Below are 26618 nucleotides of genomic sequence, written 5' to 3' on the forward strand. Positions count from 1 at the left end.
AAGAGTGCAAATATGCTTTTTCTGTGTAGTTGTTATAGTGAGTCATAATCGTTTCCAATTATTTACTACTGAATAAATGACAGCTTTAAAAATACTATATTTGTTTGCTCCTAAAAAATACCTAAAAATATATGAGAGTTAGGCATGAAAAAGTTCCTTGCAAAAGAATTTCACGCAACTTATTCTTACTTTAACTATCACCATGCCAAAGATGTTCAGTTTTCAAGACTTATTTAAAGTTCTGACACACTTATGTTATTCTATCAAAACAAAAGAAGAAAGACAAACACTTTGGAGTTTGCCTGTATTACATTATTCTTTAATATAAATGACATATAAGTTTTACAAATTAGAGAGATTGACTTTGGAGTATTAAGAGTCTGCAGAAGATTCTTTTCACGTGATGTTTTTATTGAGTATATGTTTAGCTTTGAAGATTGACAGTAGATATGTGCAGCCTACCTTTGAAGAGCTTGCTACCTGCTGGTATGGGTTGAAGAATCCCAATTTACAGAGGGCTCCAAATCACTCTAAATAGATACATCTACAAATGATGTCCCAGCAATGTCCACAGTAGCAGTTATTTCACTTCATATATTTCTATACTTATAGTTTTGCTTCTAAATTCCACAAATTTGTCAGACAGAGGAACCTGCATATCTCGACTTCAAAATTAATTCTGTTTTTTAAAAACCAAAACCTGTAAAGGATGCTGACAAATGTACTATGTAGAACAAGTGAAAAGTGAACTGCTATGGTTTTTTTTTAGATAAATACATGGTTTGATAACAATTACTAAACCCATATACCATACTCTGCAAGGCAGTACAGTCATAAAAACTGCTCTTGTGACTAAGGTAAGAAGAATTTGCTCTAGAGAAATTTAGTCATCGAGCTCCAGATACAGGTTACAAGATTTTTACTGCAGACTACTCAATATTTTGTTTGTTAGGATGATGTTAGGCTAATTCTGAATAGCATTGCTCTAGAAGAATGGCAAACTTTAAAGAACTATGTGTACAATACAAATTTATTTTATTTTTTCAAAAATAATGACATTAGCAACAACTTTATTTGCCTCTGCTAAATAGATACATTCAGAATTATCTTATAGTGGATATTTTTAAACCTCCAGGGCTTGAAATAAATTTAAAGGAGGTAACTCTTACCTTCTCAAGTCTCAAGATGATTTGAGAGTCTTTTTCCCCTCTGCTATTTTTCTTTGTGTGTGGCTATAAAAATAACCTCAATCACTGTCTTTTTTTTTTTAATAAATCATAACTTGACAAATATTTACTCCGAATTTCATATACAGTGGAATCTGAAAACCTGTAGCATTCAGCAAACTGAAAAATGCCACAGAAAGCATGCTTGAAAAGAAGGCTGAAATAAGTCAGTTTAAAGCACAGTGGGCAATTCTTATTGATGGTATGCTCGCTCTTGTACATCTGTAATGTCTCATTTATTCTACCTCAATGGATCATCTCCACTTTAAAGTGAAGTTTCTGGCATTTGGCGTTAATCGTTAGCAACGGTTTTTTGAACAGGCCTATAAGGACAGATACTTTAGCTGGAACACAACCGAACCCCATCTTTAGACATCTATTTGTAATTTCCAATCTGTACTGCAGAGCGTTCGTGGATACACCGGAAAGCAGAGGGCTGGATTTCCCAGTACTGCACGGGGTTGCTGAAGAGGCTCACACCGGAATAGCTGGCCTTTTTGGTGTTGTAGCCAAGAGGGCAGAAGTCGTTGATACCAATTGAAGCAATTTTGTTGTTATGAAGATAGACCACCTGCAAAGCATGGAAGTACTGAAGTGAGAAATTGAGCTACCTTGGCAACTAAGATACATTATTTCATATTAAATGTTTCATATGTGTTTTGGCAATGGTACACAAATATATCTTCTTTCCAAACAAACCCTGGACTCTGTTTACCTGTTGAAATATCTAGCATACACCCAATTGACTAATTTCTACAGAAAGTGCACAAGCTCTTCACATTACCTAGCGCAGAAAGTGCAAGGCTATCTAATAATGTTACTATCAACTGATGGTAGTGGAGCCAAAAGAGGAGCCAAGGATGTGAAATTATGAATGCAGTACTGTGGCTCTGGAGCATGTGCTGTATACAGAGAATGTATTTGATGCTAATTGGTTTCTGTCCAGCTCTAATATTTTCATTCTCATGTGTGCAACTAGACAGGACTCAGAGCCAAAGTAACCACTAAAGACAATTTAAAGTAGCTGATGAATTTTATTTTGCTCCAGATTCACAACTTCTGGACAATTTTTCCAAGCAACATGCAGGGGGTAATTTACATTTGGGAGTCTTCATTCTTTGGGAGCTTTCTTTCCTGTAAAATCTTAGTCTGGGTGAAGACAGATTTAAATTGCTCCCAAGAGGCAATATTTCTAGATAACTGGCCAAAAGGACCTCAAAAATACTGGTGACGTGAAATGCCTATTTTGTCTATTTACCTCCTGATGACACTGTTTTGTGAGATAGCAAAGGAGAAGTTATTGGGAAAGGTTGTAAAACACCACTTAGAAGAAATGAAAAAAAATCCGCAAAAGAAATTATCTTAGGAATTATTTTTTTGAATAAAGAGGAAACCAAAGTACACAAATAAACCCATAATTTTTATGGCTCCTCAGACATACAGGGGCAACAAATGTAGACCTCCAGATCTATATTCCTCCATAACCATTTCCACAAAAAATTCAGAATAGGAGTCTTCCTGTTGTATTCAAGCATTTATGAAACTTGCATCAAGTTAAAAATACTGTGCACATTTCTGTTCAAGACTGAATTAACACACAAATACCATTAGGAATCTTTCAACTATTGCTCTCTGAGACAGTATGATAAACCTTACCTGTATGTATTTGTGGTCACCCAGTCCACTGGGTACTCTGACAAGTTCATTGTTGTTCAAGTGGAGCTCCCTCAGATGAGGTACATTGTTAAGAGAGCCATTCTCAACTGAAGAAATGCTGTTGAAACTGAGACCTAGTCTGAAAAAGTTTAAAAAAAAAAAAAGAGGAAACAGCAAAAAAAAAGTGTTAAACTTGCCCACATAACTATCTTTCTTGGGTTGATTGCTTCCTTACACGGCTGTTGCAGAACAGAACCTGGCCAATTTTCAGAATTACATGTGAGCTAGGTAGAGCTAGGTTAAATAAAAAAATTAAATAAGTTTGACATGTGATGTGAACAATCACAAATATCACTCAATTTGTGCTTACGATACTGCACCCTTTGGTGAGCTATATGACTCATCCTGGTGTAGATACTACTGAACACCTCCATAGGCACTGGTTTTTCTTTAGAAGCTGAAACACTGAATAAGTGATACTTGTAACTTAAGGACCATTGCCTGAATTTTTTTTGTCAAACTATAAAACCCATGTTCCCAGAACAGTTAACCTTAAAACTCCACCACATCATTCTATGAATTTGTTAACAGTTAAGTAGTCAGAGCCATGTTGCATGCTGGAAGGAGCTCTGTCATACTTCATGATCCCTTTAGTAGGACACAGAAGTGGGACTTACAGATTTCTCCTAAGTTCCAATTAGAGTTTTCATCACAAAATCATCCTTTCTGCTTTACATGTCCACATACTAAGTTTGTAGCACAATTTAAGTTCAATTTGGACAATCTGTTTCTATCTGTGTATTTCTGTGTTGATAGTATTTTGCAATCACTAAACTACAGAAATCTTTCAAGGTATTCCGATAATTTATAGTACTATGTCTTGCAGTAGAGAAACCAGTGAAAATACTTCAGAAGTCATCAACATCAGGAGTATTGACATTTTAGAAAATTATTTCTATAAAATAGAAAATTCATAGAAAATTATTTCTATAAAGGATAAACTTAGCTCATGTATTTTGCTCTGCTTTTCTTTAAGCATTTTTTTTTTAATATTGAGGGGGAAAATGCTCTGAGATTTCTTTATAGCCTAATCGATAAGAGACTTTAATACAAGTAATAAGAAACCTATGTTAAAATAATTAGCTAAGGAGTACTTTTAAAGAAAGCCTTCTCACAGCTATCTAACAACCTGTAATTCTTTATGGCTTGTATCAGTTTCAGAAGTCAGGGTCTGAAACTAGAACAAAATCACAGTACTGAAAATTCTTGCTTGATCTTTATAGCTGAGAGGTTTCCTAGTATTAATTAATATTACATATAATGCAAATAGTCGAATCATACTAATTTAAATATGGCAAAACTTTCAAACTATTAAATGACAAAGGAGAGTTTGATGAGAGCTTCCACTTACATCAACATAAATTTACTTCACTCAGAAATCAATTCACAGCATCCATCTCCTAGATAGAATTTGATAATGAAGAATTTTCATTCAAAGCTATTAGGATGAACTTTCTTTTGAATAGGGTATACCAAAATTTAGGTAAGCTTGGGGAATTGGATCCTAAGAGCAATTCAGTCTGAAGTTCTACAGAATGCTTATGATGGACTTCAGTGATGGGTACTCATAGTGAATGTCTTTGAAAAGATAGGAAAAAGACTCCTCCACATTTTGTCAGAGGGCTATAAATTCCTGTTTGCACATATCTAAATATGTGCTCTCTACATATGCAGGTCTACAAGCAGATGTGTCAAACCTGGGAGACCAGTACCAAAAAAAAAGCCGTTCTGACTCATATTAGTCTATTGAAGAAAAATAGTCCCTTTCCACCATCTTTTAGGGAAAGAATGAAATTATAGGAGTTTGTAGTGAAGTGGACCTAAATCCCAGGAGAGAAATTATATGTAATTACATCTCCTCTAAATGTCTTACAAAAACTCTCAGTCACTTGGGGTTATGCTTACAGATGAAGTCAATATTATTGTGTAAAATAGAGGGTGATTTGGAAAGAATATTGTCTTCATCTCCCTTCCCATAGGAAAAAAAAGGAAGAACTTGAAAAATCATTCTTGCTTCATACATTGATATATTACTTCCTTTTTTATTAGTGACTAAGTAACATTTTCCCAGCATTTCAGTAGATCTCGTCCAAGTACTCTAAATCATTGAAGAGGATAATCAAAAACATATCTGAAAATTGAAGAAATTCTCAAATACTTTTTCACCTTCTTTCTCCAACATCCCTGCTGAATCATTTCCACTATATTTTTGAAAGAAACCTCATGATGTTCATCACCATCATTATAATTTTGAGCTTAGAATCATTGAGGTTGGAAAAGACCTCTAAGAGCATCAAGTCCAAACATTAATGTGGCCCCACCATATTCACCCCTAAACCATATTCCCAGGTGCCACATCCACATGCCTTTTGTACTCTTCCAGGGAGGGTGATTCCACCACTTCCCTGGGCAGCCTGTTGAAGTACCTGACTACTTTCAGTAAAGAAATTTTTCCTAATATCTAATGTAAAAGTCCCTTGTTTGGTTCAACTTTCCTTGTATGAAGCTAGACCATTCCAGTAAGTTTTATTAGAATATAGACATTAGTAATATCAGATGTGTAATGCGAATGTCCTCTTGGGCCTCATTCCTGCATGCAATCAGCAAAGTCTTTGTTGTGTTTACTTTCAGAAGATTATTGTTTTTTCACTGAATCACTCAATTAAGGCTTTTGAAAGACTTAAGAGTAATTTTAAAAGGAAAACAAACAAACAAAAAAGGAAAAATATTGCACATCTACTAGAACGCAAGAAAACTCAAAAGAGAATGAACAATAGGCCTACACCAAGCTCTTGCATGAAATATTTTACAGTTTAAAATTCCTTAACACAGCCAAAAAAATTACCTGTTTCTCAGAGTTTATCTGTGCATTAGGGCAGCTATTAGACTGTCAAGCTTGAGTAGGCATGAACAAGGTTGTCTGACCTTGTCCTAATATCTCTGAAAACTTAGACATATAAAAAAAAAAGCTGGGGTTCTTTATGGTAGGCTAGAACTCTTCCATAGCTCCCTCCTTTCCTCATCTGTCTGTTTTGTTTTGTGCAATGTGCTCCTTGTTCAGCAATCTGTGCTCTTCCTTACCTCCCACCTTTGCAAAAGGGCATCACTGACTATGCTTAGGTTACCCGCTTAAGCACAGGGCAGAGAGTGCTTGAAAACTCGGAGCCTGCTCTGGGCAGCTCCACATTTCCACATCATGGTCAACAGAATATCTTGTTCCATACAGTACAGCCACAATAGAAGCAGCCCAAGTTTAGATATTCTTAGGACTCCATTGGTACTTGCTGTTTAAAACTTCATGTCTTCAGGCAGACTTCCAACAGTGTTGTCCATGTGATGCTGTCTGTGGTGTTTCCCAAGTGTGAATGAGAAAAACAGAAAAACTGTATCATCTGCAGGACAGCTCACAAGCCCTACAACCTGCACCTCCAGTAATATAAATTACTCTCTACCTGAGTAGTTATCATCTTGTTTTGGTTTTGGAAGTTTTCTTCATAATTTCTCCAAAGAATGTTATAATCTATTCTAAGCCTCTGTAACAAACAATAGCTGCTTCACAGTCCTCTAATCCATATTTATAATATTTTTATTTTTTCATTAAAATCTAGAACAGATTTTTTTTTGAGTCTGTGATAAATTATTAACATAAAACATAAGATGAAAGGTCTTAATTTATAAGATCTGGAAAGCTGTTCTAAGTTTTATATCTTGGAATTTTCAGATTCAAAATAAGTATAAGGTTACTATATATTTCATTGCATTGAATTGCTGTCTAAGAAACTATAAATAGTTGTAAACTTAACTCCTGTTACTCAGTAATCTTCCTCTGATTTCTGTTTTCTACCCTCGTTATGACAAGCCGATTGATAAAGATGAAAATCCATTAATCCAGTAATCTGGTTAAAATTCTGATTATCAGTCTTTTTAAAAACTATTTTCATAGTAATTTCTTTAATATTAAATTCTAAAAATTACTTGTAAGGACCATTTTTCTCTGTTACATTTTTTGATGTGAAGGAATTCACATCAAATCATTCTGTATAAGGACTTTATGGGAATTGTCCTTTTTATTTTCCTACACTTAGTGAAACTTATTCAACAACATAGTCAGAGATTAGCAGAGTAAAGTCACTCTGACAGTAACAATTTTTCAATTAAATTTTATGATTCTTTTTTTCTTAATAATGTTCCTGGACTCATTGCAGACTTGCTTTTCTTGAGAAACAAAGGAACCACTGTTGAAAGTTCTGGTTCCCATGTACTTTTTTCCTCATTTTCCAGGCAAACTACATAAGCATTGCTGTGTTCCAAGAAAACTGCACAAACCAAGATGAACATGAAATGAAAGAAACATGATACAATTTTAAAAGTCTAATTGTTCTTGTTTGTTTGTGTTTTTTGAGTTTTTTGTTTTGTTTTGTTCTGGGGTTTTGTTTGTTTAGGTTTTTTGTGTTTTGATTTTTTCTTTTTGTTTTTTGTAAATCAAATAAGCAGTTGTTCTGAGCATATAGCACTCATAATTGAAAACAGATGAAAATTTTGTCAGGAAAATAAAAGAAGTGCTTGTTTTCTTCAATCAGTACACAAATCCTTAGAAGCCTTTACTGCTAAATTATGATTATTTCAATGATTCTAATACTCATGAAAGCCAGACTTATGTTTTATAATTGTGTGTGTGGTGATTGCAATTTCAACTAATATTTTGTATGAAAAGAAGAAATTAATTCTTACTTTGCCAAGTTGGTGAGTCCAGAGAGACTTTCAGCATCAATCTTGCTGATTTTGTTGCCATCGAGGTGAAGTTCAGTAAGGGATGGAGGAAGACCTGAAAAAGAGAACATCAAATTACTTTTGATTAAACCGGATTCTTATATTAAAAAAAAAATACTTGTACTGTAATCAGGGTCTTTTACAGCTGACAAAATATGTTTTCTAAACATGCCCATGAACCATTCACTAAATTAAAGAACTTTCACAATCAGGAAAATTGAAAACTGATACTAACCACTTATTTAGCATGACATAAAGTCATGCTAGAGTCACTAGAAAACAGTTAATACTTGAAAAATACCTAAATTAAATTCTTCTCATTTATTAATTTTAGCCTTCATAATTATGTAAATGGGACATGGAAAGATCTCCCATTTTACTCAGACTATCCACACATATAAATATGCAAACATATGACACCTAGATATTTAACAAGAAACAGCAGTAGAAAATGCAACTGTAAGAATGAGGTAAAATAATTTTAATGTTATTTTAGTTAGGATGCATACTAGTTTATAAATTCTGTTTATCAGGGAAAAAAAAAAAAGAGGATACACATTTTACCTATCTGAGGTCCCCCAAAAGAACATCCAAAACAGGAAATATGGGAGGAAAAAAAATCAGGATTATCATTCAAAAAGTTTTCAGCCATTTCAAAACAATCTGCTGGCTGAAGTATGAATAAACTGAATATAATTTCCTCTGTATTGGAATCATTCTTGTTAATTTTATTTTAAAAAATGACAATTAAATTGTTCTTATTTTGTAGGAATTTGCAATTAAGTACTTTGAAAAAGAGCAAAAGTTTCTGTTTTGTTATAGGGACAATATTTTTTGTTTCAAACCCATGGACTTGTGGAGGGCTGATTTTATGCTTGTACAACTTCAGTTGATTCTACACGAATTTACAGTTGTGTAATGTTAATCAGGCTCAATAACCAGACTTGGAGGCTGAAAACATTCTTCCATTTTATATTTCAGCTATGAGACAATAAAACCAAAATAACATAAAATGACATTTCACAGTGCACCTCTTATGGATCTTGTAACCGAAAGCCAAAATTTTCCAAACTAATAAAAGTCATCCGATTTAAAAACAGATACTTTAAGGACATACTCAAATATTAATTGAATTTCTTACCCTTTGGGATGCTTGTGATGTTGGTGTCTGCGATACGGATGTAGGAGAGCCTCTTCATCCCCTGGAAAGCTCCGTTCTCAATGCCTGAACTCTTGATTGGATTGGTGCCTAGTTCTGCCAACAAAACATGGTTGTGAGCTGTGCTGCAGTGTAGGTACCTACATTCTTCAGGTCAAAGCTAATTTGGAGGTACAATTTATTGGGGCATTTGTTACATTTCTACATATAATCACGGATCAAACTAAAAATAGCATCTTGAAAAAAACATTTTGTTATAATTCCTCATGCTCATACCTAAGACAATCACTTGATTCAGTCCATTAAAGACAGCTTTCCTCAACTTGGAGATCTCATTCTCATGAGCTCGTATCTCCTGGAGAGACTTCGGCATGTTTTCTGGGAGTTCCTTCAGGTTGTTCTTGGACAGGTAAAGTCTTTCCAGTTTCTTCAGAGGAGCAAAAGCTAATGGGCTTATTTTGCTGATTTTGTTGTTTACAAGGATCAATGCCTGTAGAGTAATAATCAAGGAGATCTCAGATGATCACAAAGGAAATTATTTTTGTGCTGAAACATTTTAAAATTATTATTATTATTTTTATTTTTATTACTATTCTTTAGTGCCTTTTCAGGTCTTCTAATGGCAAACTTGGTGAGCTGAAGAAGATGCAATGCAGTACTAAAAAAAAGATTATAAACTTCTGAAACAGTGAAAGGTAATTCCTATAGAACAAATACAAGTTGTATTTGCAATGCAGCTTCTGTTAGCATCCATAATTTGTGTTCAAGAGTAAGTACAATCATGCAATTTGAAAGTTGTGAAGAACAAGACAGCCACAAAAAATTAATTTTTGTTTAGGTTTTGTTTTCCTGATTTTGTTTAGCTTAAGGATACTGTTATACCTTACCCAACATCACACAACCCTTCTAATCAGTTTCTCCTGAACAGGAAATTCTATTACTCAATAGAGTAAAGGCTCAGCCCAGCTTAATAAAAATATGTATAACTTCACCTCATTCCTCTTAGTCTTATATAACAGCACTTACTAGATTTCTGATGAATAACAACCTTTTTTTTTTTTCCTTTTTGCAGAGATATAAACTATCTTTTTGGTAAGCAAAACTTTGTATGGAAGGGGAACAATCTGAAGCATCATGCTCCAAGTCCTGCCGTTGGGAATCATGGACCATACTTACTTTGCCTTCCCTGTCAGTGCCTAATCCAATCCTCACGACTGTGATATCTAGACTCAGCGTAGCTCTAATTATCTCCCTATGCAGCCAGAGGAGAAAGACCTCCATGAAAGCACTGTTACCCGTAACAGGTGTTCTCTGCATGCCTCTGAAATTTTACATTACTTCTAAATCTCATAGATTAATTAACCATGACACAAAAAGGGAGAAGGCCTCATTATTGTCAGGACATAACACAGTAAGGGAGAGTATTTCAGATATAATAGATCCTGAATGCCTCTTATCATTCTATCTGTTTGCTATCTATTTATCAGATTTAAAGTGCTACATATTTTTGCAGTGGATTATGTAGAATGGGCCATATAAATATTAATATAATGTTGATTATTGATCTAATATCTACTTATATTTATTAACAAGGCATCTTTTTTCACCGCCTCCATTGTGCTAGTTTCAGAAACAGAAGACAAAAATTTTTTTAAATACAATAGCAAACATCAGAGAATTTTCATACACTTTGAATATTTTCAGAATTACACTTTATTCTGTTTCCTGGAGGAAAATTGAGTGTCTGACTGATTCCATAATCAGTTAAGTATTAAAACAATGACAAGACTATCAGTCTCTGTGACAGAACCTCTCCATCATGGAAACTGGAAAGAGGAGTGGGCAGATTAAAATGGTGATGTGTTTTTCCCCTGGTGGACTCCTCTTCCAGATCAACCTGAGCAAAGCCAGCAGTGTGTACTGGACATGGTTTCATTGAGTGCACGCAAAGCTGAACATATCTGGTTTTAATTTTGTCTGCTACCTAGAAATAACTCATATGCAAAAGGAGGTAGAAGAGGTCACCCACAGTTCAGCAGAGTATTTCCCTGACAATAAGCCCATCCCAAAATAAATATGTTGGTCACTGGAGGCCCTGGCACCAACTCTCTTTGATTTGGGGCTGTATGATAAAATCTGACATGAGAACACATGGATACACATTGGGAGTGGTTTTCTGATTCATGATTGCCAGAACTGTGATACAGATATAGATTCTGCCCCTAGTGAAATTCAGCTACCTGTAGAGTACTAGGACATGGCAAACAATCCATTTATTTAAAAGTGGTACAGTTGGAATTATGCAAATTAGTCTCTTACATTGTTTTAATTTCAATGTGCTACTGCTGATTGTTCTTTATTTTTATTAATTTCACCATGTATTTTTTTCATAGATGTCTAAGTCAACACTCATTGAGTTTGGGCTCATGTTCTGAGTATTTGAAATTTTTATCCTCTATCTTTTTTGTACTGATTAACCATTTGTTTCAGCTAAAATCTGCCTTTTTTGATTTCTTTTAACTATGTTATCTTTTAAATTTAAAAAAAATTGGGCAACAGTAATCACAGCTGATGACTTGGTGTCAAATATTTCTTGATGGAACTAGGCAGGCATACATTCAGCTAGGCACTGTAAATATTATCTGAGTAGTTGACTGTTACATCTCTTCAGAGTGGAACTGATACCCCTGACCAAACCCAGAAGTTGCCTAGGTACCTAGGATTAATCTGTTCTGCTTCTCCAATGCTTACTCCTGAATATCTTAATGTTATCCTGGGGAAACGCACAATTTTTTTGGTTTTTTATTCAAACACTAAAGGACTCTCTCACTTAGAAATTATGGTATTTTATCAAAGGTATGTATAAAAACACTAATTTCACAGTGGGAACCTGTGTTTGGTGGTATAAGGTGGGAAAGTACCACAAGTCAGAGTTTACAACTTTTTATGTACCAGAATATCATTTCTCACTTAGACCCCTCTCTGCAAGTCCCTGCTCCCAGTATTTTAAACCTGCATTATTTTTCCATTGTTGTGCATCTGTAAAGAAGGAAAAATAAACCCACACACTACACACTACAGTTTGTAAGAGACATTTTACTATCTCCCAGAGCAACAACAGATGATGAGGATAACACATCAGTATAGCACCTGGCAAGCCATAGCCTTGGATTCCTTTCCCACTTCACAATGCCTCTATTATATCCCACACTTAAAGAACTAAGTTATTAGCCTTGCAGCAATGCTGTTTACTTTCCTCAGAATGTGTCCCGTATGGTTTGCATGTAACAAAAACTAAACCAAACCAAAATAAAATAAAATTAAAAACTCAAGGGATTTAGAGGTCAAGGAAAACAGGAACTAGGGGACAAAAACCTAGGGAAAACATCTGCAGGCAGTGTTACAGAGGAATGGATCTTAGGCAAAAACAGGTCACATGGACCAGCTATCCAGAATAAAGCCCAGATGGCATGATGGGACATTACATACAGCGTGTTAAAAGACGTGGAATTTTTGTACAGGGCAACAAGTATTTGGAGAGAAAAACAAGGGTTATCCTGAAAGTGCTCAGAGTGCTGGAGCACTTGGTCACAGTTATCACTAGCAATGCTGCTGGTATGAAGCAATTTGGCAGAAATTACAGTTTAGAACAAAAGTCACAGGAACTGATACCCTTAGATAACCTACCTTCTTCAACACTTTCACTTTTAATGGAGGAAAAAGGATATTTCATTTAGAATAAATACACTCCCTAAGCTCTAACTTCCTCCCCCCAAAAAAATTGAAGCGCATCACAAATTCACAATAAAAAAGACTGAGCATACAAATACACAGCTTTAACATGACCTGATAGGGGTGCAAAAATATATGGCCTTAAGTAAAAAAAGCAATCAAGAAAAAAAGAAAAAATAAAGAAGCAAAAAATACATCAAGTATTAACACATCAGTTTGTTAGGCTTAGACATTTCATAGCAATTTCCCACAGATAAGAGAAAACTCCACTTCCATCCTCATTTTCCTGAGATAAAGCTTTTTTCTTTGTCATAATATAGCATGTAAAATGCACAGTAGACATTGACTCAGTTATAATATTGCACAACCTTATCATGACCAGCAGTTTAAGTGGCATTCAGAAAGGAAATAAAAAAAATTAAACTTTGCTCCAAAGATGACTTTCTCTTTTAGTGGAACACCTCTGGTATTTCTGTAGTCAGGAGAAAAAATAAAAACCACTGTATGACAGGAATAGATGCTGGCTACCTTGAAGTCAGTGGGAGTCTGGCCATTTAGCTCCCTCTGACCTGTTTTCCACATCAAATATTTATTCCCAACACAAAAAGGAGGATTCACAATTCAGGAAAATTTTGGAACCCATGTTGGCAGGCTTTTGTCAAAATACACCCTGACAAACTACAGAGGCAGTGTGTGGCAGTCAGGTTGGAATTAGCACAGGGTTGTTGTTCTTGCAGTTACTGAAACTACCAATTTTTGTGCTGTGTAGGGGTGGGGAGCAGGGAATTAAATTTTCTGGTGTAATTTCATTATATCAGCATCTCAGGAGACTGTTCTGAGGGGTTTCAATCCCCATTCATCTTAATTTAGTATAGTTTGAAGTGAGAGCTTTGCCAAAACCAGAATTAAAATGGCAAATTACCAGCAAACTTTCATAAGCCATATTACATAGTGATACACCTGTTTTGCCAGCTGGGGATGGAACTCTTATCTAACATCAATTCTTTACTGATGCATGCATCCTCCAGGGTCTAAACTGAAAAGTCAGTCCCTGACCCAATGGAATTTCTTTAATTTCCTGGGTTATATATTACATTATTACCTGTTTTTTATTACAATTCTGCTAGGAACAGTTATATCTTAAGAACTTTAACCTCAAGAGCCAGGCATCCCAATAAAAATAATAATAAAATTCATCCCTTTTGTTTACCTTACATTTTCAGTTAAGTCATACTTATAACCTGAGCATAGAGTCAAGGTTTTCTTCCAAATTATTACAGATGTATGTGCATTTATGGAAAAACTGAAAAACCAAACAACCCAAGAACAAAACCAACCAACCAACCAAACAAAACTCACTAAAGAACATAACTTGACATTCTCCTCTAATCATCCAAACCTAGGATCAAGAGGACATAGCTAAGAAAAGCAAGAAAGAAGGGATGACATGGAAGCAATAGGGATGAATGAATTGTGAAGGAAGGAGATGTCAAGGCACTGAAGCAGCAGCCTGTCAGTACAAACAACAGAAGCCTGTGGAAGCTGTTTGATCCCATGCACAGGACATTGTTGAATAATGCCTCAAAGTGAAGGGGCCTGCTGCAGGCCTAGTTTGCCTGGCCTTTGAGCTGTCACTGGTGCCTCTCAGGCAGCATGACTTGCACAGATGAGGAGGAAACAGGTGGTTCTGCATTTTCCTTTTTCTTTCAACCCCGTCCTTGTCAAGAAATTTTGGTCATTCATTTAATGTATTAAAATTGAGCAGATTTTTTTATTGTTTTATTCTATAAAAAATTCTTTTTTTTCATTAGTCCAGTATGCTGACTCTCTCCAGAATTTTAAGGACCTCAACAGTTCTGCTAACTTCAATTAGGTAATGTTCCATTTGATTTCAGGCCAGTAGTGAACTCATCTTCTTTCACTGTACTAGCACTAAGCCAGTTGAAAAATTCTTGTTGGAGAAGCATTTAATCACTATTCTGTTGTTTGTGCTGCTCTTACAGTGATCTAACACAGAGCAGTTTCTTTCACCTCTTTGTCCAGGTGCAGGCATTCTGCTGGTTTGCGTTGGCTTTGCCACACAGCCTGCAACTCCATGTGCTATTTGTGTAGGCTCCTCCTTTACGCTGCATGAGCACTTACTCGTAGTATTTTGGATTCTTTATTGTGTCCATGGGGTCAAAGTACTGAACTCTATCCAGAAATGTCTGTCTGCCTGGAAAATTCTGACTGTTTCATAGAAATAGAGACTTTTTTTCCTGGCTTTTCCAATAGCTTTCCTGTCTGACTTTTTTGCCACAGGTCTAAGTCATAAGCAAATTTTTTACATAACATCAGACAGTTTTCTGAAAATGTGAAACTCAGTCCTCAGCCCATAAAAAGGGTCTTCAATTTTTCCTCTATTCTCTCAAGTCCTTTGCTAAAAAAAAAAATCAAAACCAAAACCACACATACAAACAAGCAATCTTTCATTTTCAAATAGAGTGAAGTTTCACTGAGTTTTAACAGTACAACATTAATAGTTTAGCCACTTTTTCCTGGATAATTCAAAGCTATGAAAATATCAAGCGCACTATAACTGTTGACTGATATTTCTTGGCAGAAATCTATTATTTGCATGTAAATATTCCTTTAGCTGTGTCCTCTTCTAATTCTTGCCATATTTCCACAAATTTGCACTTGGGAAATCTACTTAGGAAAATTTTCAATACTAAGAATATTTTGGTAGATTCTAATTTCTCTTTCATCTCCAGTGCTGTGTACTCCAGTGATGTGTAGTATAAGCAGTTACATTTGTACTGAAAGAGAAGCCATGAACAAGTTATAGGTAAATCCTTTATTTTCTTGATACTTATTCTCGCACTTAGTACCAGTCAAACATTAGGTTCAACCCAACTTATTCATGAAAATCACTTCTAAAAATAATACACTTGAGGATGATGACAGCTGTAAGTATCAGGAAGGTATTTGAATAGATTATTTAAAAGTAACAAACTGTATAAGCTGTTCATTTTTTCAAGATCTATGAAAATTGGGGTTTAAGGAATTGTTCCCTTAAGTGATCATTCCAGCAAGAGGTTAACTCCAGTTCTCGATTTTAGATTTTGGACCAATATTACTGCTAATTTTTGTAAATCTTCTTGTTTTAGTAGAGTACAGGAAAGTTTACTAAAGTCTTAAGAAATTTTTGAACATCACACTGTCAAATGTGACAACAACCCAAGCCATGTTTCTCTGGGAATAAAATTAAAAAGCACATACCTTTTATATATGAACCTCACACACTCATATATCTTTAAAATAAATGAGATAATAGAGCTCTGTCAACAACAATGTTTTTGAGTTTTACTTTCTAGAAACAATACTCCCACTGAAAAGTATTTAATTGAAAGCTGGGGAATGGGAATTGTTCCCATTTATTACACGTGAATATTCCTGCTGAGAGCAAAGATGGTGTCTAGTTACATGAATATACTGCATAACTAAATTATTTTTGGGGGGAGGAAATCATAGAATCATTGAATGGTTTGGGTTGGAAGGGGACCTTGAGACAATCATTATTTGTTCTTGAGTAAATCCAGGAAAATTGCAGTATTGAAGGTTACTTGTTAAAATTTATGCTAATGTATGATTTCCAGTAGTCCCTAGCATGTACTGGGTACTTTTGTGAGTAAGCCAAAAGAATAATTTCTTCCCTGAGGAGTTACTTATTTAATTCACTATTAAATTGTATCTGTTGAAAAAAACAAACAAAAAACCAAAAAAATTAAAAAAAATAAAGAAAACTCCTTAGAGTTAACTTCAATGAGATAAAATAAGTTCACAACAGCATGGCTCACAGCAGGATGTGTAATTGAGATCTGGACCAAGTGCCAAGTGGGTAGAAGTCACTGGGAACAGTGATTTTCATCTGCAATACCATGTTCTGATTCATTTAATACAGTGTCATGAAGAAGGATTACCAAAAGATTAATTTCATTGATAAGAATTTTGTCTCTTTTAGCACCTCATAGATAATCTTCACTGCAAACACAGGACTTCTTTCCAAGGTGGAAGAAAACCAAAACAAATGGGCAGGAATTACAGTGTCAAATCTGTCCTGTAGCCAAAGAAGGGAATTGAAAAAAAATCTGGGGAACAAATTATCTCATTCTTAAACCTAGACTACTGAAATGTGATGTGGAAGAATGTGTTTTGTTGACTTTAGAGGTTATCTATGGAATTAGATCAACTATAGGCACCTATGCTAAAATAGATTACATGAACCTCATCATGATTCACTCATGCAGACCCCTTCATTATGGACAGTCTGGCATTCAGTTTTTTTTTTTTAATTATCTTCTTGATGTTGCATTTATACAAATATTTAAGAGGGACTTTGGAAGAAATTAAAAGAGGTAAAATTTTAGAGGTTTTTTTCCAAGTATGAGTGGTTGAATGTATATTCTTGTTTGAAACAGGGATTCTTTGGGATATTTTGAGATACTGGCACCAGTAATGGATGAACAGTATGAGTTAACTTTTTTTTTTTTTTGTGAAAGGAATAGAATAGAATAGAATAGAATAGAATAGAATAGAATAGAATAGAATAGAATAGAATAGAAATAGGCTGTAAAAAGCCAGGCAAGAAGAGACAAATAAGATATTCTTTATAATAATAAAGGATCAGATGGAGGCATACACAGAATAAAACAAGTTGTTGAAATGCTACAAAGTTATATTGCCTAAATTAAGATATTACTTTCAAAGAGAGATAATAGCCTTTTTCTGCTCTGAAAAGAAAAATATTTCAACAAAATTTAGGCAAAAGTATGAGGTATGTATTTAAAAATGTTGATAAAAACTATAGACAGGGAGAAGGACCTCAGAGCAAAAAAATTTAGAAAAAGAGAGGAAGGTAGCTGTCTGATGGAAACTTGGAAAAGAAGAGGTGAACCAGAAAAAAATGTCAGAGAAACCAGGAAGTAAAGTACTTCAGCAAAGAGGAAACCAGACATAAGTGTTATAAGAGACTGGCAGGTAAGGAAGGATGAGGATGAAGCTTTTTTTGGAGAAGGTTATTGCAAAAACACAATTTCATGGCAGGGCAGGGGGCAGAAGAGTAATTTGGAAAGATTCTTGAATTAAAATTAGTACAGAATGTCTGCTGACAAACGTGGCACATACAAATCTCTGTGACCCAGAGGTAGGAGGGGAAAAAGTACAGTAAGAAGTGAGTGAGGTAGCAGGGCTGAGATGGAAATAACCAAGTATCTATGCCAAAAAGACTGAGAACATAAATAAATATGGGAGAGAAGCTGTGGTGGAGATCAGGGGACTGATGGACAGGATACAGGTATGAATAGCTGAGAAGAAGTGAGAAACTTCTGTTTGAAAAGAAATCTTGCAGGAGAGAAATGGGGATAGAAATACATAGTCTGGGCTGGTGGAGGAAGATCAAAAATTATTTAATCAGTTTCCCTTAAAAAATGCATTACCAGGCCAAAGCCACATTTTCTCCCCATTTTTGTGGGTAAATACCAGTTCATTTCTACACTTACATGAAGATTCTTCAGGTTCTTGAAATCTCCTTCTTTAATTTCAGTGATTTTGTTGTTCTGTAAGTCCAACAGAGTTGTGTCTGGGGGAAGGTCTTTTGGCACCTTTTCCAGACCTAGTGACAGTGAAAAGTACAATTAATTTTGAAAGAAACTTTAAATAAGGGACAGTGCCTTTCTTAGTAGCATTTTTCTTTCAGTAAACACCATTTCTAGAACTAATTTCCTGAAGCAGCTTACGAAGACTTATTTGAAAGTGTTTCTGTCTCCAGCCAAAGAAAGTTTTATTTTGTTAAGTTGAACTAACATTTATTTATTCACATTTCCATTATGCTATTTCTGAGAAAATATCTGAGGTATAGCTTGAAGCAAAGGATTTAGTTTGGGAAAATAATTTCTAACATGTTTTATTCCACTGAATTATGTGAATACAAAATCCTTTTGGACAGAGATATAGTATTTATTATTTTCACTGGGTGTTAGCTTTTGTAGACGGAGAAACTTTCCTGCTTTTAAAAGGTACTAGGCTTTTTGAAGGAAGTACAGTAGTTAATTATAATAATTTCCAGAAAAAAATACAGTTTATTGGACAGTAACTGAGTAAATTGCAGTAAAGTCCACCTTAAAAAAAACCCAAAAAACCCAAACTACAAATCCACCTCCCCCCTTTTCTTTGAGTTGAAACTATGTCCAAGTTTTCTGGAGAACAAATCTCTTGGTTTCACTACAACTGCCAAAAGAACATCAGACAGTTTAAATTAAAGACTCTCTTTGGGACTATTTTCTGAATAGCTGATATGTAAGTCTGATGAAGTCATGGAAATGAAATTATTTAGTGTTAAATAACACTTGCTTTACCCAGCTTTCCTTTCATACTGTGACTTGGAGTAAAAGAAATCTTTTACAGTCATTCTGATTTACCACAAAATTAAAATGTTCTTTCCTAACTAGCTTTTTTTTTTTTTTTAATAGAATGTGAAATGCTAAATGAATAGTTGGTAAGAAAAAATTTCTAGACACTAATAAAGTCTCTATATCGACAGGTATCAGAAGTGGACTTTTCTGGGTAAAATTGTCTTTTTACCAGTAAAGCTTTTAACTAGTATTCCTGAAGCTATATTTGAACTCTTCTGGGAAAGATCTCTCTGCAAGTATTTCCAGTGTCTCTCCAGAATGATGGCGTGAACTGCACAATATTTTTCTAAAAGGAAAGTGATATATGTTATTTTTTTTTAAACCTATATACTAATCCCAAGCATGGCATTGCAAATACAGTGGGATAGGCTTCCCAGAGATAAGATGCTGTGCCCACCATGGCTGTGGAGATTCCACACCTGGAGATACTCCAAAGTTGTCTGGATACAGCCCCCAAGCAACCCCCTGAGCAGGGGAGTGGCCTAGATAGTAGCAAGAGTTGATGTCCAAATTCAACAATTCTGTGATTCTGTGATACTTATTGTTCGTCAAAAATGTGTTTTCTCACACAGACTGTAGGCTTCTCTGTCAAAATTCTATGTGCAGTAAAACTCCTTCTCTTTCAATCCTTTCATAGAATGTATGTGTGTATATGTAAAGGAAAAAAGTATGGTAAGATAAAAAAATATTAAAATATTTGGATCAGATTTTTATTAAGACTGAGTGCAATAAAATTTACCTGTCTGAGTTTTAATTACACCAGAATTCAAAAGTTTTAAAAAGTAGAATCATGCAGCCTGGGATGAACTAGTAAAACTTCATAAACTGACACCAGCCAAAACTCACATCTCATCCGCTTTACCGTACTGATGTTCAGTGCACAAATATTTGATACAGATTAAGATTGTTCATATTACTAAAATAACTTTTCCTCATTTAGGCATGGACTTTGTTCTTACTTCAACAGTTGCAAAACCCTCATTACTTCCAGAAGTGTAGTACTAGAATTCCAAATATATAAGAATATGATACTGTATAATTTGCATGTTGGTTGTCTTTGGACAGTTTCTGTCTTCAGTGAACAGAACTGATGTCAGCAGCTAAAATAATTCTTTCCCAAAAAACACTGCTTTTTCAAGACCATAATTTTGTTATAACTTCCTATACTCTAACAACTTCTATAGACTTCTTCACATATGGGGAAAAAAAAAAAAAACAAACAACAAACCCTGAAGGGTTTAATTGCTTCTATTCAAAGCAGCAATAGTATGTTCTGGTTGTCAGCATGTTTATTTTAGTAGGCTGGTACCTCTAATAAGTGTTATGGCAGACAATAGGGTGCAAGAGCTATGCAGCCGTGCTTTACGTGATGCCCTTGGAACGTACTTTGTAAGGGCACTTGGGGAGCACTTGACTTGCCACTGAAGGGATGATTTGCCAGAGACTAAACGTCACACACAGCTTCCAACTGTAATTTTCAGCTTCTAAAACCTTAAGTGTTATTCATTAATATGGTAGAACTGATAATTTCTCAGAGCAATAAAGTTAAATTTTCAATGCTTCATATTATACAGATAAGACAAATTTGACAATCAGAAATCCATTTCTGAAAATTATTTATAACATAATTTTCCTGTCTTGTACTAAAAACTAAAAGGATATACAATATAATAATTAGCTCTGCATGCAGAGTATAATTGCCATCACTTGAAGAGTTGAACTTTTTTTATTACCAATTCCATGCATATTGCAACACATTTCCTGAAGCTGTTTTTAAATTTTTTTCAAAACCACCTATAAACATTTTTTTTTTTTTATTGATTTGTGTGGGTTTTGAAGAGCAAAGTGTAGATGAGTACAGGGTGCACACCATCTGCTGAGGAGACATTGTGTTATCAGTGAAAGCAATTGAATACATCCTCCAGCTGAAACTTACATCATCTAAAGCTCTCCAGCAGAGGAAGTGTTTATAAATGGCTGAATCTGGACACTGACTTGCAAAATCAGCATTTAAATAATTCAGGACTAAACTGTATTTGAGGTGTAAACCAGATTCACATCTACTGTGGCTTGTGCTTCAGCCTGCAGTCCCAGGTCTCTGTATAAGTTGATGAATCTCCAGAGAGATAAATGTAGGAGGAGCTTTGGTGAACTGCAAACTCATCCCTGTGCTGCAGGCTCCCAGCCCAGGGAGCAAAGCTTCAAACCTTTCTGGTCAACAGCAGCCAGTGCACATGAATGGGGGAGCCTGAACTGACATGACAGAGCTTAAATCAAATGGAGAAAATTGTACTCCCACTGGAAGCTCAAATGGCTGCTGAGATAGAATTATCTTGTCCCAGAAAGATTTTTTTTGGTTCTTCTATCTGGGAGCCAGAAGCTTAGAGGGGAATTGTAGGCTGTCCTTACTATTCATTTCTGAGAGACTTAGGAGATGTCCATGTACTTCTGGAGCCATGGTGTACAGGGTGATTACACATCCACCTACAACTGACTTCTGGTGAAATTTATGTAATGCAAACCAAAAGGAAAACTAGGGTCAGAAAATATCAAGTGAGTTTCCTCTAAATCATTTTAAGAACAGTATACACAGATATTCCAGCTCTTGGCTGTGATGTTTTTATACATTAAAACTTGCTTCTTCAAAAGCCATATGAAAATCTCTCATAGCAGTCTGAGTTTTTACATCAATAATCAGTGCTACACAGTTTGGTATTCAACTCCCTGAAAGTATTTCAGGGTTCTAGTTCCTAAGATTAACTTACAACTGATTAAAAATTTAGATTATTCTGTCTTTCCCAATGTTAAACTGAAAATACATATATGTATAGATCTATGTATTTTATACATATTTCATATATATAAAATACATAGAACCTTTTTTGAATTTTGGTTGACTAAAACTAAGTCAGTTATTATTAAAGTTGGTAAATAAATCTTTAAAAAATCAATACATTCACAAATAAGAAGAAATTATATAGCTCCACCCTTCCAAAATTCTTGTTTACACCAAGATTAAGAGCTTAAAGATTCTGGAAATAAAAGAGATTTAATTAACCAGTTCATGTATCTTAGTCAAAATGCCCTTTTGATTTGCACTAAAATATTTCTTTGGGAGAAATCATTACTTCCTTATAGAAGCTTAATAGCCATCATTTCCTGTAGCCCAGCTCAGATCTCTAATACCCCGTATGAATTTTTATAAGCAGAAATTTTCCTATTTTCCTACATTACCAGCCTGGAGCAAACAATTATTCCTGCAAGTATACATTTACATGTGTAAAAATGTATGCACATTAAAACACCTGAAGAACAGAATAAGCCACAGAACTACAAAATGACAAAAAAATTGTGTAAGGAAGTTTGAATATTTCCTTTTCTTAGGATAAGAGAATATTTTACTTTTCATGACAGAAATTTTCTTAACTTTTTTGTACACTTCCTTGCTACACAGCAGATTTTTGAGATAAGATGCACCATCAAAATTTATTCAATAAAATCCAGAATAATTGGATTGTTAGCCAGCTTCTTTCTCACACAAGAAAAACTCATCCACAGTCACCTTTGGTGGGGAGATGTTAGCTACATGGACCAAGAATCCCTGCTCAGTGGGAGGTTGGAGAAGATAACTTTGCAGAAATCAAGCTTGTCTCTGTGGGATCTCATCCTTGTAGCCTTTTGTCATCATATCTTAAGCAAATGGCAGTGTCTGCTGTTTAGCTGTGATTGCCTCACCTCCTGGAGAGGACAGAAGGCTGGTGGGTCTGGAGATTTTGTGAGATGGGAAATTAGGCAGAGAAGGGCTAAGACTAGTATAATTCACCCCTTATCTGCTCCCCAAGAGAGAATCAATCAGTGGGTAGCCGTCTCCTGTGTAGCACTGCACCAGCACAACTAGCACATGCTGCTCTTTAGCCACACAAACAGGTGTAGGAGACGTAGCAAGAATTTGGGAATAGTGTGAGGATGTTATGGGTTTTGATGTACACAGCAGGCTTTATTTCTGCAGCTGAAGGAATAACCTGCTCAGCTACAGGGGCTGAGATCAAGTGGCCATGGAATCTTTTAAACCACAAAGGAGAAGGGAGAATTTTGAACCCTCCTGGTTTTGCAGAGGTTTCAGTCCGCTGCTCCAGCTTCTCGGCAGTGAGAGCCACAAGTTAGTCTGCATCTTGGCATGGAGCCACAGTTCTGCTGAAGCCATACGACTGTGCAAAAAAGGAATGCAAGATTTATGGGGCCAGCGAGGGAGACTAAGCAAGTAGAAGTCTGAGTCTGCAGCCCAGAGATGAGGGCACTTCCCTGACAATTGCATCTTTCCCACACTGGGGCCACAAAGTCTAAATAACAAATATGTGAACAGTGACAGTGATAAACAATTTTTACAATTTTGCGGTTTGATTTTTTGTGTGTGTTTAGGGTATTTTGGGATATTTTCCCTCCACCTATCCATTTTAAAAGCAGCAGGGATGGGGCTTATTCCTCTGAATAAACCTTTGCTTTCCCAGCTGGAGTGCGCGGGCCAAAAGGCAGAGAGACATCTGAACGCTGTAGTTCAGATACATGTGTTATTACATTGCAACACTTACGATTATTATCACAGGGGCCATAAAATGGGGCTCGTTTCAAGCCTCTCTCAGTTTCCGCAAACAGCTGCTGCCAGCTGAGGAATTTGGACTGAGCTCCATGTAATTCCCAGCCGTGGTCATCAGTGGCTGCACTCCCAGTGGAGGCAGCCCCTCCAGCAGCTGCCTGGGCTGTCTCTGCTCTCTGCTGTGTGCTCTCCTTGCTCCAAGCCCAGCTCTGCTGCATCCCACTGATGGGCAGCAATCCTCCCAGGGGTGAATGACCTTAGCCATGCCCTGCGTGGACTCTGGGGCAAACGAGGCCAAAGGCAAGTTTACAGGGTCAGGATACTCAGTCACGGAAAAATAACTGGATCCAAGGACTGCTTTCTGGAAGGATGGCAAGGAACTGCTTTGAATGCTTTGACTTAGAAAAGTTTACTGATAGTTTCCCAGGCTATGTTCTACATTATTTACTGGAAATTTGTTCTCTATTGTGTGGGATTTGCAAATATGAGTAATTTCATTATTTGCATCCATGAAATAAGAAACAATTGTCTTTTTCTACAGACAAGTATCCATGGCCTCCTTCTCTCTCCCACTTTCAAACTAAAAGTTTCTTCTCTACTTTCTCCACTCTTGCTATTAAATCAGCAGTAATAATATTTTTCTAATAGATATAAAAAGCACAATGGAATGCATAAGATTCTTAAAATATATATTCTTGAAGATGATTCACAACTGTTTTTTAGATATTTTTCCTGTTTGGTAGTCTGAAAGTCTCAAAAAATCCATTCTAGACTTATTTTTATCACAGATTATTGTTTTTGTATATGTCTGACCCTTCCCATATGAAAGAACAAGAAAACAAACTCCATTCCCTGCTGAGATGGCCCCTCACAAGGGTAGATCTACTGACCTATTGCTACACAGAATACTTTTCCCCCTAAACATTTATAACATTCCTTCCCAGAACAGAGTGAGAAACAGAGGAAAATAAAAACGAATTCACACACACTGCAATCAAAGGCATAGTTCTCCGCTGTAATGATGCTAATAATTATAAAAGCCCTAGCAAAGGTATAAAAGTGAATTCATGGCTTTATCTGCTCTTTTCCACCTCCACCCACTCTGAGTAGTGAATACATATTTCAAAACATAATGAATATTGAAAGCCACAGCTGTTATAAATTATTTTCCAGTGATAGTCACATTTTTGGTACAGATAGAGTTATTCTCCTGGCTCCAGAAGTTAATACCTAAGAGTAATGATATATTTTTGAAGCTAAAATTCATGCAACTTTTACTTCTGACTTTTAGTTACAATAATCTCAAATGTATATCCCTTCTGATGAAAACTAGCATTTTAGACAGACAGAAAAATATTCTGAAATAATCTTTAGACTTTAGGGACTAAGACATAAATGAAATAAAAATTGAGTATTATGAGTTTTCTAGTTAACCCCTAGAATAATCAGCTTCACATCTCCCACTGCTGTGGTTACAGACATAAAACATCGCATCAGAGAGCAGCAACTGACCCATGTGATTCATGTAATCTGCCAGCACCATGTGTATAATGGCTTTACTCAAAGTGGATGCAACACAGATGTGCTATCTATGAGCACTCATGCAGTAAGGTGAAACAGTTATTCCTTCAGTAGACATAAGAGAGCATTTCAGTGACTCAGAAAAGTGAGCATTCTGTAAAAAATTATGTTTTGAATGACCCTTTGGAGTAATGCAATTTGATGTTTACCTCTGCTGCAGTTTAAGTTAGCAACAGGCAATAGACAACAATTTGAGGATAATTCCCTCAATTTTTACTTTGGGATTTACCAGAATTGGCTCTAACATAATGTCATAAAGAATCATCTGGGGGAGGTATTCTCTGGTTTCAAGTAAACTTACCCCTTCCTGTTCTGACTACGTGGTCATTACACAGCCCTAGTTTATAACCTGAGGGCAGAGATATGTTCCTGGTTATTTCAGGTACTTCTAAACATAACACAGCCATTTTTCATAAATGTTTTAGAATTGTTGTCAACCTACTCTCACGCAAACATAAAATGGAAGAAGCTGCTATGGTCATGTCTGGACACAGTGAATAACAGACAAATTTTGGAAGAGAATTTCCAGACTGAACCAGGAAATCTACAGACCTGCCAGTTCCTTCTTTCTACTAAAGGATGTTATATATACCCTTGTAACTCTTAGACATATTTTCTTTGTAACTTTTATTTTGTCAGACATTTAGTGATAGAGCTTCTCCAGGTCTTCTGTAGCTCTAACAGTCATCTCCAGCCCAGAAGATGTAAACTCTGTGCCACAGAGTAAAGAATAAAGAAGAGAAAGTAAATTTTATCCCTATCCCTGAAAAAATTAAGACTCTTAATTTAATTCTCCTATATCCTTAATTTAACTGCTCCTATATCTCTTAGGTAGAGATACTCAGTAATGAGTATGGAAATTTTTGTTCCATGTCGCCCTAAAATATGAATTCATTGAGAAACTCTTTAGTTTCTGAAGCCCACTCTGGAGCAATAGAAGGGAAAATATGTATTCTAGCATAGAAACTGAAATCATTCTAGGCTTTCACATTTCAGGTGGTAGAGGAGGTGCAAGCAGAAACAGTTTCTGGGATGCCTTATTGCACATTTCTGTTGTGTAATGTTGTATTTCAGGACCAGACTGTAGCCCCTTTTACTCTTGTATATGTTTTAAAAGCTGTGACATTTCTATAAATAATTTGTCCATTTGCATTTTTTTGCAATTAAGTCTTTAAAGTTGCCATCAAGTGGGCAGAAGTGGTTTCTTGCTTTCACTACTATTTTTAAAATATTATGTTCCATTTCTTCTTAAAATTAAAATACTAAGCATCCTCTCCTTTACATATTTTTCTAGAAACTAAAAACACTCCATGTAGGTCCCAGGTAACAAACACAAAGATGGTAGGGATGCTCTCCTGGATTCCTCCTCTTATGAGTATGCATGCAGA

At 35.6% G+C, this 26618-nt stretch overlaps 1 protein-coding gene across 1 annotated transcript in view; it reads right to left on the reverse strand.

Annotated features, from left to right (window-relative positions):
* Positions 1 to 297: 297 nt before the first annotated feature.
* DCN (decorin) overlaps positions 298 to 26618 on the reverse strand; it is a 37752-nt gene continuing 11431 nt past the window's right edge. Inside the window, exons 3-8 of the mRNA XM_002186600.7 lie at positions 18144 to 18256; positions 9148 to 9361; positions 8854 to 8967; positions 7674 to 7767; positions 2883 to 3021; positions 298 to 1797 (exon numbers count right to left, since the gene is read on the reverse strand). Coding sequence (XP_002186636.1) covers positions 1603 to 1797; positions 2883 to 3021; positions 7674 to 7767; positions 8854 to 8967; positions 9148 to 9361; positions 18144 to 18256 — 869 coding nt within the window. The 3' untranslated portion in view covers positions 298 to 1602. The remainder of the gene's footprint in view (positions 1798 to 2882; positions 3022 to 7673; positions 7768 to 8853; positions 8968 to 9147; positions 9362 to 18143; positions 18257 to 26618) is intronic.

The sequence above is a fragment of the Taeniopygia guttata genome, chromosome 1A (genome assembly GCF_048771995.1).
Source record: "Taeniopygia guttata chromosome 1A, bTaeGut7.mat, whole genome shotgun sequence".
In the NCBI taxonomy this organism is placed as follows: Eukaryota; Metazoa; Chordata; class Aves; order Passeriformes; family Estrildidae; genus Taeniopygia; species Taeniopygia guttata.